This window comes from Primulina tabacum, chromosome 6 (assembly GCF_025594145.1).
Source record: "Primulina tabacum isolate GXHZ01 chromosome 6, ASM2559414v2, whole genome shotgun sequence".
In the NCBI taxonomy this organism is placed as follows: domain Eukaryota; kingdom Viridiplantae; phylum Streptophyta; class Magnoliopsida; order Lamiales; family Gesneriaceae; genus Primulina; species Primulina tabacum.
Genome location: NC_134555.1, coordinates 214,885 through 228,474, shown reverse-complemented (window position 1 = coordinate 228,474; position 13,590 = coordinate 214,885). Strand labels below are relative to the sequence as shown.

Genomic DNA, 13,590 nt, shown 5'->3' with positions numbered 1-13,590 from the left:
TCATCAAAGTTTAATTGTATAATAAATTATATTATTCTGCTGCATGTTATATTCATGTGTTACAATACCGCACACAATACCTACATTTTACATTTGATTCACGTCTCCATCTCTTTAGTATTTTGATGTCAAACAAATTCTTTCCCTTCAATTCATGGTTACTAAATCTGAGCTCTTCAAAGAAAGGGCCGGGGACATACATAATACATGCAGATTGATTGATGTACATACATCGATCTTATATCTAGGCAAGAGATTTGTGGGAGTAAGAAACAACTGGCTATTAGACCATCCATTTCTCGAAAATCCATTGAAGGTGGACGCAGGCATAAGTGCTTGGATTGGCAGATAAACAAGCTCCAAGATCCGTGATATATGCATCTTTCGGAACAACTACCTCATTTTCTGACGAAGAAGCTATGGATTTTGAAATGGGGCTGGCTGGATCAGAGCAAACAAAAGTTCGTTGGGGTGCCCCGAGATGCGGACAGAGCTGATATCTTTGCGTACGAAGCTAGAAAGACAGGCCTGCCGAAAGGCTATGAAGAAAAAGTCAAAGAAAATGGACTGGTGTTGAGAGATTGGGTTCCTCAAATGGAGATTCTTGCGCATACGTCGATAGGTGGATTCATGAGTCATTGTGGATGGAATCTTGCTTCGAGAGTATTGTTGATTGAATGATTCAAATAATGATTGCTGATTTTTAGGAGCTTGTTTGTTTGTTAGTCTAGAGTTCTAGTATAGAACAAGTCAATAAGTTATGGTCCTTGTTTTTAGCATTTATTGTTATTCTAGTACTATTTAAATATGTGGTTGTATTTGACATTTTAATAAGAGAAGTGAATTGGCAAATTTCTCTGTCATTTGTATTGTCTCTCAATATTTTATTGTCAAAGTCTTTTTCCTCAATTGCCAACATTTGTGGTATCAGAGCCAATACTAAAGAAAAGTGAGTGAGAGACGAAGAAAAAAAGTAGGGGGAGAAAAGTAAAAGAAATCTACAGTAAAGCCATGTCTGTAAATGGTACAAACACTGTAGCTCAATCCCTTATTCCAATTTTTAAAGTAGTAAATTATCATTTTTGGAGCCTCAAAATGCAAAATCTCTTCAAATCTCAAGAGCTATGGGACCTAGTAGAGAATGGGTTTGAAGAAAAAAAATCAGGCGAGCCCGACCAACAGATGCGGGAAAATCGCAAGAAAGATTCCAAAGCCCTTTTCATGATTCAACAAGCTCTTGATGATGAAATATTCCCTAGAATTGCTGCAGCAACTACTTCTCGTGAGGCATGGCAGATCTTAAGGCAAGAGTATATGGGGGACAAAAAGGTAATAGTTGTAAAATTGCAAACTCTTCGTCGAGATTTTGAAACATTGGTTATGCAAGAAAAAGAATCTGTGCAAGATTATCTGTCTAGAGTATCTGGGATTGTTAATCAAATGAAATCATATGGTGAAAATATCAGTGATGAGATTGTTGTATGTAAAATCTTGAGAAGTTTAACATCAAAATTTGATCATGTTGTTGCTGCAATTGAAGAGTCAAAGGACCTGTCAATTTATACATTTGATGAATTAATGATTTCTCTGTTAGCCCATGAAGCTAGGCTCAACAGAACACATGAAAAGGTAGAGGAAAAAGCATTTCAAGTGAAAGGAGAGTCTTCTTACAAGGCAAAATCAGAAGATTCAGCAGGCGCTGGTAGAGGCAGAGGCAGAGGCAAAAGCAGAGGTAGAAGCATATGTAACTCCTATGGTCAAGATCGTGGTGACGGGAGAGGTAGAGGTCAATTTTTTAACTTCCGTCAACACAAGAGTACAATACAATGCCGATATTGCAAGTTGAATGGCCATAAGGAAGTTGACTGTTGGACAAAGCAGAGAGATGAGAAACACAACGTCAATTTCACCGAAAAAATGGAAAAAGAAAATCAGGAAAGTAAGTTGTTCATAGCTCATTCTCCCATCACTGATGCCATAAGTAGTGTTTGGTATATTGATAGTGGATGCTCAAATCATATGTCTAGTTCAAGATCCTTGTTTAAAGATCTTGATGAGACACATAAAAGTGTAGTTCGGCTCGGTGATAACAAGCAAGTCCAAGTTGAGGGAAAAGGCACAATCACTATCAAAACTGTCCAAGGTAATGCAAAACTCATCCATGATGTACAATTTGTGCCTAGTTTAGCTCATAATTTGTTAAGTGTTGGACAATTGATGACTAGTGGCTATTCAATTGCTTTTGATGGCGATGCATGTGCTATTCATGATAAGAAAACGGGTCAACTCTTGGCAGCTGTTTGTATGACACAAAACAGAATGTTTCCCCTTGATGTATCAAATTTTGAGAACAATGCTTTAGTTGTTTAAGGGAATAACGAGGCTAAACTATGGCATTTACGTTATGGGCATTTGAATGTGAATGGTCTGATAATTTTGAGTAGAAAAGGAATGGTAGTTGTCTTACCGAAAATAGGTGAACTTGATTTTTGTTAAGGATGTGTTTATGGGAAACAAAACAGGAGATCATTTCCAGTTGGAAAATCATGGAGAGCTTCAAATTGTCTTGAACTTGTGCATGCTGATTTGTGTGGGCCAATGAAGACTGAGTCAATTGGTGGAAGTAAGTATTTTTTGATGTTTACCGATGATTATAGCCGCATGAGTTGGATTTATTTCTTGAAATTCAAATCTGAAACTTTTGAGAATTTTAAGAAATTTAAGGCATTGGTGGAGAAGCAAAATGGAAACAACATAAAAGCACTACGAACCGATCGAGGCGGTGAATTCTTATCTAATGATTTTATTAATTTTTGCGATGAGAATGGTATTCGCAGAGAACTTACAGCACCATACTCATCGGAACAAAATGGCATTGCGGAACGAAAAAATCGAACGGTTGTGGAAATGGCTAGAAGCCTGCTTCAAGCAAAGGGGATTCCAGATGAGTTTTGGGGAGAAGCAGTTGCAACAACAGTATATCTTTTGAATATCTCTCCAACAAAGGCTGTTTTGAATCGGACACCTTATGAAACATGGAAGGGCAAGAAGCCTCGAGTAAGCCACTTAAAAGTCTTTGGTTGTATAGCATATGCTTTGGTTAATATTCGTTCTAAGCTTGATAAAAAATCTGAAAAATGTATTTTCATTGGATATAGTCTTCAATCCAAAGCTTATCGTCTGTATAATCCCATAAGTGGCAAAGTGATCATTAGCAGGAATGTTGTGTTCAATGAAGAAAGTAGCTGGAATTGGAATGTTTATAAAGAAGAAAATGTTCAAATTCTGACAGATATTGAAATTCGGAAAACAGAAACACCATCATTTGAAGAAAAACTACTTTCAAGTCCAAGTAATGACACTGGTATCACAAGTTCACCAAGTTCTCCATTACTTGGGTCCTCTAGTGAGACACCACCAAAGAAATTAAGATCTCTAAAAGAAATATATGATTCTTGTAGCTTTGCCTTATATGTCTCTGACCCAACTTGTTTTGAAGAAGCAGCAAAACAATATGATTGGCAGGTTGCTATGGCAGAAGAGATACAATCCATTGAGAAAAATGCAACGTGGGTGTTGGTTGATGTTCCAAAAGACAAAAATGTTATAGGACTCAAGTGGGTGTTCCGAACAAAGTATAATGCTGATGGAAGCATTCAAAAACATAAAGCTCGGCTTGTTGTCAAGAGATACTCACAACAACAAGGTATAGACTATGACAAGACTTTTTCTCCGGTTGCTCGATTCGAGACTGTAAGAATTTTTTTGGCTGTCGCTGCTCAATTGCAATTGCCTGTTTATCAATTCGATGTGAAATCTGCCTTTTTGAATGGTGTTTTGGAAGAGGAGGTTTTTGTGTCTCAACCTCGAGGATTTGTTATCAATGGCAGCGAAGACAAAGTCTATCGTTTAAGAAAAGCTCTCTACGGTTTAAAGCAAGCTACTCGCACTTGGTATGGTAAAATTGATTCTTTTTTCCATAATAACGGATTCACAAGAAGTGAGAATGAGCCCACACTTTATGTGAAGAGACAAGGAAATGGAGACTTTTTGGTAGTTTGTCTATATGTTGATGATATGATTTATATGGGTTCCTCAAAATTATTAATTTATGATTTTAAGTCTTGCATGATGAGAAATTTTGAGATGACAGATTTGGGCTTGCTACAATATTTTTTGGGGCTTGAGGTGAAGCAAGGTGAAGAAGGAATTTTTGTGTGTCAAAAGAAATATGCTGCAGATCTTTTGACAAAATTTAACATGAGCAATTGTGAGGTAGCAATTACACCAATGAATATTAATGAAAAGCTACAGCGTGAAGATGGAACAGAAAAAGCTAATCCAAACTTGTTTCGAAGTTTAGTTGGTGGTTTAAATTATTTGACGCATACTCGATCTGACATTGCTTTTCCAGTTAGTGTTGTATCCAGATTTATGCAAAGTCCTACAAAGCAACACTTTGGTGCAGGAAAAAGGATCCTTCGATACGTGGCTGGAACAGTTGACTTGGGTATCTGGTATGCTAAAGCGATGAGTTTCAAATTAAATGGGTTTACTGACAGCGACTGGGCAGGATGTTTGGATGATCGAAGGAGCACTTCGGGCAATGCCTTTAACCTTGGATCTGGAGCTGTGACTTGGAGTTCAAAGAAGCAAGAAACAATCGCTCTATCATCATCTGAAGCAGAGTATACAACAGCAAGTTCAGCAGCACGACAAGCCTTATGGCTTAGAAAACTACTTTCTGATTTGGGATTTGAGCAAAAGGAAGCTACAGAAATTTTTTGTGACATGTCTACGATTGCAATGAGTAAGAACCCAGCTTTCCATGGTAGAACCAAGCATATAGATGTACAACATCATTTCATTCGAGAGCTGGTAACCAATCAAAAGATTATGCTGAAGTTTTGTGGCACGAATGAGCAAACAGCTGATATATTCACAAAGTCACTTCCTCAAGCCAAGCATCAGTTTTTTATGTCACAACTAGGAGTTTGTAATTTTGAATCAAGGGGGAGTGTTGATTGAATGATTCAAATAATGATTGCTGATTTTTAGGAGCTTGTTTGTTTGTTAGTCTAGAGTTCTAGTATAGAACAAGCCAATAAGTTATGGTCCTTGTTTTTAGCATTTATTGTTATTCTAGTACTATTTAAATATGTGGTTGTATTTGACAGTCAAAGTCTTTTTCCTCAATTGCCAACAAGTATTGCTATGGGGGTGCCTGTTGCAGCATGGCCAACTCATTCGGATCAACCGCTTAATGCTATATTCTTGACAGAAGTTCTGAAGATAGGATTAACGGTGAGAAATGATAATCGCTTAATGTAATATTCTTGACAGAAGTTCTGAGAGAGGATTAACGGCGAGGAAATGGGAGGAAAGAAAGGAAATGGTTAAAGCTGAGAATCAAGAGATTAATGGCATCAGAAGAAGCTGGGGTCTCAAAATCGGACCCGGTCTGTGAACTCGATACGATTTGACCTGGAAAATTTTGGATTTGGGGTTTTCGAGTTTGGTTCAAATCAGGTTAGACCCGATATATGACTCGAAAAAATAATCGTGTTTGGGTTGACTCGAAAATTTTATTTTTTAAAAAAATATATATAATTAATAAATATTGCATACATTTTTATATATTTTAGATTTGAAAATATATTTATTATATATTTATATCATAAATTTTCATAATTTAATATTTATTTTATATATTTTTTTATTTTTTAAACAAATATTTATTTAATTTAATAAATATACTTTAATATTTTACTATTAAACTATGTTTTCCTGTCGCCATATCTAACTTCCTTCTTCAAACTTGTGGTTTTGATGTAATGCAAATAATTGAAATTTTAGGAATTATGCAGGCAATCCAATTGCTCAGCTATTAGATCTTGCCTCAAATGGTTCACAGTAGGGTCTTGAAATCCAACCACCACCACTCCAGTTCTTTAAACTTGTGATAAAATAGATTGCTGCATAAAAATTAGACATTAGATCGTATCAATATCAGACGCGCTCTCCATGTTCTAAATCACCAAATCAACCCATTTTAGTGCACAATCTTGAAAGCACATCAAAACAGCGGAACAAGACCACAAGATTGTTCACAAGATCATCTAACCAATCTTCCTCCAAAAATACCGCCCCATACTGTCCTTTATCTTTTCATGTTTTTGAGATTCAACCTCTCATCTCATGAATTCAAATATCAAGCATTAATACTTACATCCAACCTAGGAAGGTGTACTTGTAGTCCAACTTCTTTCAAGATAACGTTTTACCGGTGAAAGTTATCAGAGTTTGAACATAAGATTATCATTCCCCGATATTATCTAAGAAATTCCGCCATAAATTCTTTTCGATTTCAGTAGATTGAACATCACAAGGTAAATTTTTTGAAAATCGAGTAAAATGTACTTTGTTTGTGTCTTCCCAACTAGATAAACTTAAAAATACCCTACCCAATACAAATTATCACAATCAAGACCCACTCAGTTAGGCCTTAGGAATGGAAAGGTTCTTAACATCCCTTTCCTTTGCATACCACTCTGGTATTATCTTGGCTGCGTGGGGGTACAGATCCCTGTAAGAATTCTTTATCGTCCCTTCTGCAACGGTAGTAGCGATTGATATATCTGCAAAAACACCATTTCAAAATTCAATCAGCCAAAAACACACATAATATAACCTTTGATAGCTGAAAAACATCTAAAACTACCCAACATACACATAAATTAAATTAAATATGTTTAAAACCATGGGATTGAATGACCAGTCCATCCAGCACAAAATGGGAATAACAATCCTCCAAGAAATATTACATAACGGTTACAAACAAAACTTTTCACCATCGCACATGTAATAGCCCCTTTCAAGGGCCTCCAGCAGATAAATAAGAAAGTAAATAGAGAAGACAAGATAGCCGGATGGTTAGCAATGTACAACATCAATTTAAATGGAAGGAACAAAAAGACGGTAAATGCTTGAACCTCTCAAGGGTCTCTTTGAATCCGAGAGCTGGGTTATCATAAAAATGATTGCAGCAGCAATCGAAATAGGGCTTCTCCTGCAAGATAAGAAGCATACTGTTGGCATAGATCTTTTGAGTTATGAACAGGTAGCACAACTAAACTGAGCAGTTTCCTATCAATTGGGCAACACACATACAATCTTGTCGGGTATTTCATCAATGCATTTTCAAGCCATATCTTATATTTAGGTACAACAAAGGATGAATTGTGATCGTGCCTCCGGCAAAAACTAAAATTTTCTAACTTGCCAAGAGATAGCTACAAAATTAACATAAACAAACATGAGGCATTTGGACGGTTGAGAAAATTAAAAACACCGATGTCCTTTCCAAAAGTGAAAATAACGTGGTATCATGAATTGCGGATTAAGAGGACCATACACTGAATGTAACAAACATTTTGCATCATACTTCATCTTGAGTGAAGAACATTAACATTAGCACCAAATGGAGTGATCTTTACTTTATGATCTCCAACTAATTAAAGATATAATACATTTTGTCCATTAATCACTGTTTTAGAACACAAAACTGCAAAATACAAGTGACATGTTTACAAAAAGTTTTTGAGATGTAAAGTTATAAATACTTTGGTTTGGGGGATTCAAAGGTTTCAGGTTCATTGCAAGTGCACTCCCATGTAAGAGCAAGGCCAGGCGACTGCCTCGAATACAACATAAAACAAAACTATTTCCTGGAAAATATCTTTAAGGTTCCAAGAAGAGTAGAGTATGCCTTATATCATAGTCCCCAGACTTCTGGACAGTTTCTTGAACAGCTTTGACCTCTTCGTTACTCATACCAAGATTTGAACAAAAGCGTCTCTGCAACACCAGAAGGCGTGGGAAAGTGAGATAGCCCTCAAAACAAGAAGGATTTTTACAACAAGAAAGCACATAGGAAATGCATGGAATTGACAAGTATAGATCAAATTGGTCTAGTTGTGAACAAATTTAAATATGAGGAACCCTTACCAGATAGTCCCCTGCATGTATGGTGCCCATCTCCATGGATTCGCCCATCTCAACCTTTAGCTGCTTCACAATAAATTCTTTTGCTCTTCCAATTTCTTTCTTTGTAGCTCCTCCAGCAACCATTGAGCAAATTTCTGGTTGAGACTCAGATTCAGAGACCTTCACAAACTACATTAAAGTAAAATACAATTCACATGATCAAGGGGGACACCTTTTACTGTGCGTGGCTTGCCTTCTTGCCGACAAGCAATATAAATGCAGCCAGCCACTAAAGCCTCCAAGTTTCTTCCTCTTGTACACTTCTGATCCTCCAACCTTTTATATAGTTCGCTAGCCCGGTCCTTCAACGAAAAGCACAATACAGAAGGTGTGGAAGGGCTTGAAAATTTCAAATGTTGACCAAGCTAACTAGCCTATGAGGAACTGTTGGGAATGTGCGAAAAGCTAACTAGCCTATGAGGAACTGTTGGGAATGTGCGAAAACTTTTATGTGTCGCGATATCACAAAGTTAGCACCCAAATAAGGGGCTATTTCATTAGGAAATAATTTAAAAGCTGTAGAGCTAATCATTATCTGAATTGAGAAAGTCAGACAGGAACGGAAGTAACCCGTGACCTACACGTGGGTAGGACCAGAAGGTTAGTAGTCAGTAATCAATAAGTTATGGGTGAGCAATTGCAACCATTCTGGTCATTTTTTAAAATATTTTTTAAGCAAACAGCTTTTAAATCATGAATGAAGAAACTTTTTAGAAAATGTATTTTATGATGAACACTGAACAGTGATAAGAACTTTGATCAGTAGAGAGTTTAAAAAAAAATTAAGAGAATTTTTAATATTCGTTGTATTTTGAATTATTTTAGAATTATGAGTATTGTGGCTCCTATATAAACTGAAACAATTATGTGACAATAACTTTTCGAGCCCTAATCCTTGTTGTGAACTTGGGACGGTGGACCAACTCTATCTATATATGACTTTTTGGCAGGCGAGCTAAAATAAATACACAAGTGAGATCCATGGCGAATAAATGAGGATTTTCCATTACACACTCGCAACGGTTATAGATCAAGATGTATATTTATGTAATTACTTGTGAAATAACATGTTTGGTAATCATGACAATATAAGTATCATTGTTTCGTTCATCGGATTATTTCACAAAACAAAGATTATATTATGTATTTTTTTCATTTAATTTAATTCGATATCTGTGCCAATATATTGTAATATTTAAGTGTAGATAAGGCAAGAAATTAAGACTAATCAGGAGCTCTAAAAGAAAGTATTCAAGAATTCAGAAGGGCTAGACGTAATTTAACAGGCATGAATCAAATAAGCTAGGTGAAATTAGAAGTCGGAAGTTGATCAGAACTAAGAAAATTTATGATTGGTATCCAAAATTTAAGACAAGTTATTGGTTCCGAGACGTAATAAACTCAAATTTTATTTATATTTATTTGCCTATTGTGTCATTTTTCAGACATTATGTCCCAACCGTTTCCTCAATTGAGAGAGTTTTTATTTTAGTACATGAAATTTTTTCATTCATTAGTTCTCATAAAATAAGCTTAATTATACACTTAAAAGTATTTTTGGGAAAATTAGAATAAAGAAGTCCTGTTTAGATCATTGTTCACACACAAATAAAATTCTAAGAGAACCTTTTTATTAGCAATGGTCACGATGGGCGGTTCATTTTCGGTTCCAAAATTCTGGCTGGGACAGGGCGTCACATGGTGATAAAATTTAAAAAGAACTGCAGATATTTTTTTTTGATAGGAAACATAATATTATATGTAATGAAAGATTCTTAATACAATTATAGCGGGTGAGTGATCCGCAAGAACTGCAGATATTTTGACATGCCAAGCATTGAAAAAATCAGTATAACTACATAGATTGTCAGCCTTTGTCATTTGATAAATTTTCTCACCAGCAAACAAAGTTTTGACTAATGTCAGATATAAACTTGTTACAAACCATAAACAACATATTGTAGCAACTTTCCGTAATCTCCAGAAGAGATAAAAATAATAATAATAGCAACTTAAAAGGGAAATGAAAGCGACAAAAGAGATATGCATGAAGTATGACAAACAAATTCCAAATGAATGGAGAGTATATATTTTATGTAAAATTTGACGAAACAAAATTGAAGCAACAAGCATACCTTAATTGTTGTTACAAGACTCAACCTGGACAGAGGGAAAAAAATCTAGTGTTAAAAGTGTTCATCAGAAATTCTATCAATTTATCCCATGATTGATGTAAATAAACTAAATCCAAATTAACCATAAATGTAAATATCCTTAATTTTAAATAACAAAATCTCCAGCCCACTATCTATCACCCATACGGAAATCTAAAAATCATGTCGTCAATAGAGTTCAAGTTAATTTCAGAATACTCATAAATAAAAGACAATTGTTTATCTATCTAAAAATTTATCCGTTTTTCTAGCATGACACCTTTGATGTACGGCAGCAATTTAGCACCTGTGAGATCTTTGTCCCTATGATCTATGTGCATAAAACCACCATATCGCAAACCAAGACACCAACCACCAAGATTCTAACACACTAATACTGCGACCAGAAGCATAAAGTAAACCAGCTAATCCAAAAACACACAGGCCGCCAAACATGAACAGCTAAGAAGCAAGAAAAACAATTTCATCTGACACCATAAAAATTTCAATATACAACTAAAACCCTAAACGACTAATCCCCAAACAATTCTAACCAATGAGGGGAAAAAGGTGATAAAATCCAATTTTAAATCGCAGCCAATATCGACCTCCCGGGAACAAGATCGCATCAAAGCTCCATCTTCCTCTGAGTCCTAACCGATAAGTACCATCCAAACAACATAGTGGTAATTCACAAAACCATAAAATCTAAAGCAAAACAAAATAAACCCACCTATCAGCCATGCTAGAAATAGTCTTGAAGGCCAATACAATAGCCCGGTCTGGATCCCCACCCCGATTCTGCAAGCGGGCCAGAGATGAATCCGCATTGGAACCATTAGCACTCCGAGAAATAACTGTAGAAAGAGCAGCGTCAGCCAAGAAGGGGTTAACCGGTCCACCGACACGATTGGGATCGTGATCACCGGACTCGTCGGCGAAGGTGCGCCACTCGGATGACTCGTCGATGGAGCGAGATTCGAGTACAAGGCCGCATTCGGAGCAGACGGTGTCCCCTGCGGCGTGATCAAACACCACCTCTGTATTTCGCTTGCAGTCTGTACAGTAGGTGTCAGACATGGTTCGGGTCAACCGGAAAGATTTCTCGTCAAGCGGGGGCAAACGGAAAGAGACGGGGAGAAATGAAATGACGGAAGTAATATCTCAACTCAAAATTGTTTATTTTATTACAATCTATCTAATTTTGTTTGTTGATCCTATATAAAAGTATCAATAAAAAAATTTCTTTTGTATTTGACAATTTAAAATTCGATAAATTGAAGAAAAATGCATATGTCCTCCGATTTTGTTATGATTCAGTATCCTTCTGTTTTTTTTTTTTAGTACCTGATTAAATTCCAAATTACTTTTTAATACATTTTTTTGTGTTTTTACCCTTTTACCCTTTATTAATTAATAAAAATTAATAAGAAGCCCAAATTTTGCTGGTCCTGTTAATCTTTCTAATCGGGTACTCTCCTTCCCGCTTCCAACTCTTCTCATCTGTGCGAGAATTTGTTGGTTTTTCTTTCATTTTCCTACTCGCCATTTTAGTATTCGCAATTCTCCTTCATTATCCTTCGTTTGCACAATTTACCATAGTTTCCGCTGATGTATGTAACTGAATCTGGCCAAAAACCCGTCGCTCAAATCCGTACATCTGGGTAACGCAGCGTAGAAAAATCCCAGCCAATCCGAGTCCCTACCAGTGCAAACCAGACGTCGCAGCATCCATTGCTGTCTTATTTCCGTAAGCGTCGCAAAAACCAGATTTTGTGGGTGAAAGCAATTTCTGGGTCTTAGCAGCTGAGGTAAGGAAGAGAAATTAGGCGCTTTAATTTCGGATTTCTGTGGAACTACGACCCTATAAAAGTAATAAATGATGATTAAAGGATACACATTTCAATTGTCGTTTATTTGTGATTAAATTTGTATTTGTACTAGTTTTTTTTGCGTAAAATCAAGATTTTTTCTTCAATCTCATTTTGGATACACAAATGGATTTATGACGTATGTTCGTAATAGGATTGAAATTTGCGGAAAGAACCATAGGCCCCGTAAAAGACAGTTGAAAGAAGCTTGAATTTAAGGGAGAGAGTTGGTCAGTCAAACTGTATTTGCACGAATAAGGTTGAATGTGTTAGTCTAGAATATGGTTGGAATGATAGTTATGTGAGATTAGTGCGGCTTGTCAAAATGAGTTTGTTTTAGTTTATTTTGATAGAATGTTTTTTATTTGGTTTGACAGAAATGGATTGTTATTTGATATTAGTTTCTGCATGTAAGATCATTATCAATGTTTCGACATGTAAGATCATTATGTACTGTCGTGAAATATTTATTTGAGATTGGTTGTTCATGTTTGTAGCAACTTATTTGTCTAATTTCTTGAATTATTCGTGGCAATTTACCGTGACATTTATTGAGTTATTATTTGTGTGTAATATTTTTTTTATGTGGATTAGAATGACGAAGACTAAAAAGAAGAGTGAATCAAATACGGCTGATAATAATGCAGATATTGGTCCCTCTGTTAAAGAGGGTTACTCAAGGTGTTCGCCAACAAAGTTTTTAGCCGTGATGGAGCAATTGGTTCCTAGATTGGGTGAGTTACAATTGAAGAGGATAGAAGCTTCACCTCTAGCACCTTGGTTGAAGATCGAAAAGCTTTCTAGAAGCACATCGACAGTCTACTCAATGCTTAAACGCTTTGAAGTAGAGACATGCAGCTTTTGTTTTGGAAGCAATATCAAGGTGACATTCACTTCGAGCGAATTCTCTATCGTTATAGGGTTGGCGAGCTTTGGTCAACCCGTTAACCTGGATTTAAAGTTGGGTTCAAACTTCCTTGAGCGTCATTTCAAGGGAGTGAACTGTGTGCAGAGAAATGTCATAACAGAGAAGTTGTTTGATTTGGTCGGGAATGATCTTGAGATTGATGATTTTTTCAGATTTTTTATTTTGCTGCTTTTTAATTGTGTTATATTTCCTATTAGTAATTTTGGAACACCAAAGTTTATTTTCCCATACTTGGACAATTTGGAAACTTTTTTTGGATATGGTTGGGGAGATGCAGCCTTTAGGTTTTTGCGTGATGAAATTGAAGACCATCTTGGATTCTTTAAAGTGAAAAAAAGGATAAAAAGTATATGGGAGGTTGCATTGTTGGATTGATGGTATTATCTTTTTTATTTTCGAAGCTTATATATGTTATTGTTGGTTGTAGTAAATGTTATTCATTTTATTTGTGTAGGCTTGGGTGTATGAAAGAGTTCCTATGCTTGGTGAACCGCGTGTTTTACATTGCTTTCCTCGTTTATTCAAGTGGGTAGAGAGCAAGATTCCCGTGAATCCTATAGGGGCAGAGGCTGCTTTAATGGCTGTGAGATCG

At 36.1% G+C, this 13,590-nt stretch overlaps 1 protein-coding gene, 1 long non-coding RNA gene and 1 pseudogene across 2 annotated transcripts; 2 read left to right on the top strand and 1 right to left on the bottom strand.

Annotated features, from left to right (window-relative positions):
• The first annotated feature begins 154 nt into the window (after window positions 1–154).
• Window positions 155–5,389, top strand: LOC142548325 (zeatin O-glucosyltransferase-like; annotated as a pseudogene).
• Window positions 5,390–6,331: 942 nt separating this feature from the next.
• Window positions 6,332–11,374, bottom strand: LOC142548391 (transcription initiation factor IIB-2-like). Its single transcript, XM_075656682.1, has 7 exons — window positions 10,933–11,374; window positions 10,182–10,206; window positions 8,219–8,348; window positions 8,008–8,141; window positions 7,769–7,857; window positions 6,993–7,069; window positions 6,332–6,638 (listed from the first exon to the last, which is right to left on the bottom strand). Exons 1-7 carry the CDS (start codon window positions 11,277–11,279, stop codon window positions 6,499–6,501), a joined length of 942 nt encoding a protein of 313 aa, XP_075512797.1. The 5' UTR covers window positions 11,280–11,374; the 3' UTR covers window positions 6,332–6,498.
• Window positions 11,375–11,664: 290 nt separating this feature from the next.
• On the top strand, window positions 11,665–13,590 carry LOC142547948 (uncharacterized). The gene is made up of 3 exons (XR_012820820.1): window positions 11,665–11,949; window positions 12,665–13,375; window positions 13,453–13,590. It is a non-coding gene; the product is annotated as an uncharacterized LOC142547948 (long non-coding RNA).

What these genes read in the sequence shown, in the direction of transcription:
- LOC142548391 (XM_075656682.1), bottom strand. Translation starts at nt 11,279, where the DNA reads ATGTCTGACACCTACTGTACAGACTGCAAGCGAAATACAGAGGTGGTG. An exon ending in CAAGCCACGCACAGTAAAAG is followed by an intron (nt 8,142 to 8,218) that starts GTGTCCCCCTTG and finishes AGTCTCAACCAG; the next exon opens with AAATTTGCTCAATGGTTGCT. An exon ending in TTCAAAGAGACCCTTGAGAG is followed by an intron (nt 6,639 to 6,992) that starts GTTCAAGCATTT and finishes GTGTTTTTGCAG; the next exon opens with ATATATCAATCGCTACTACC.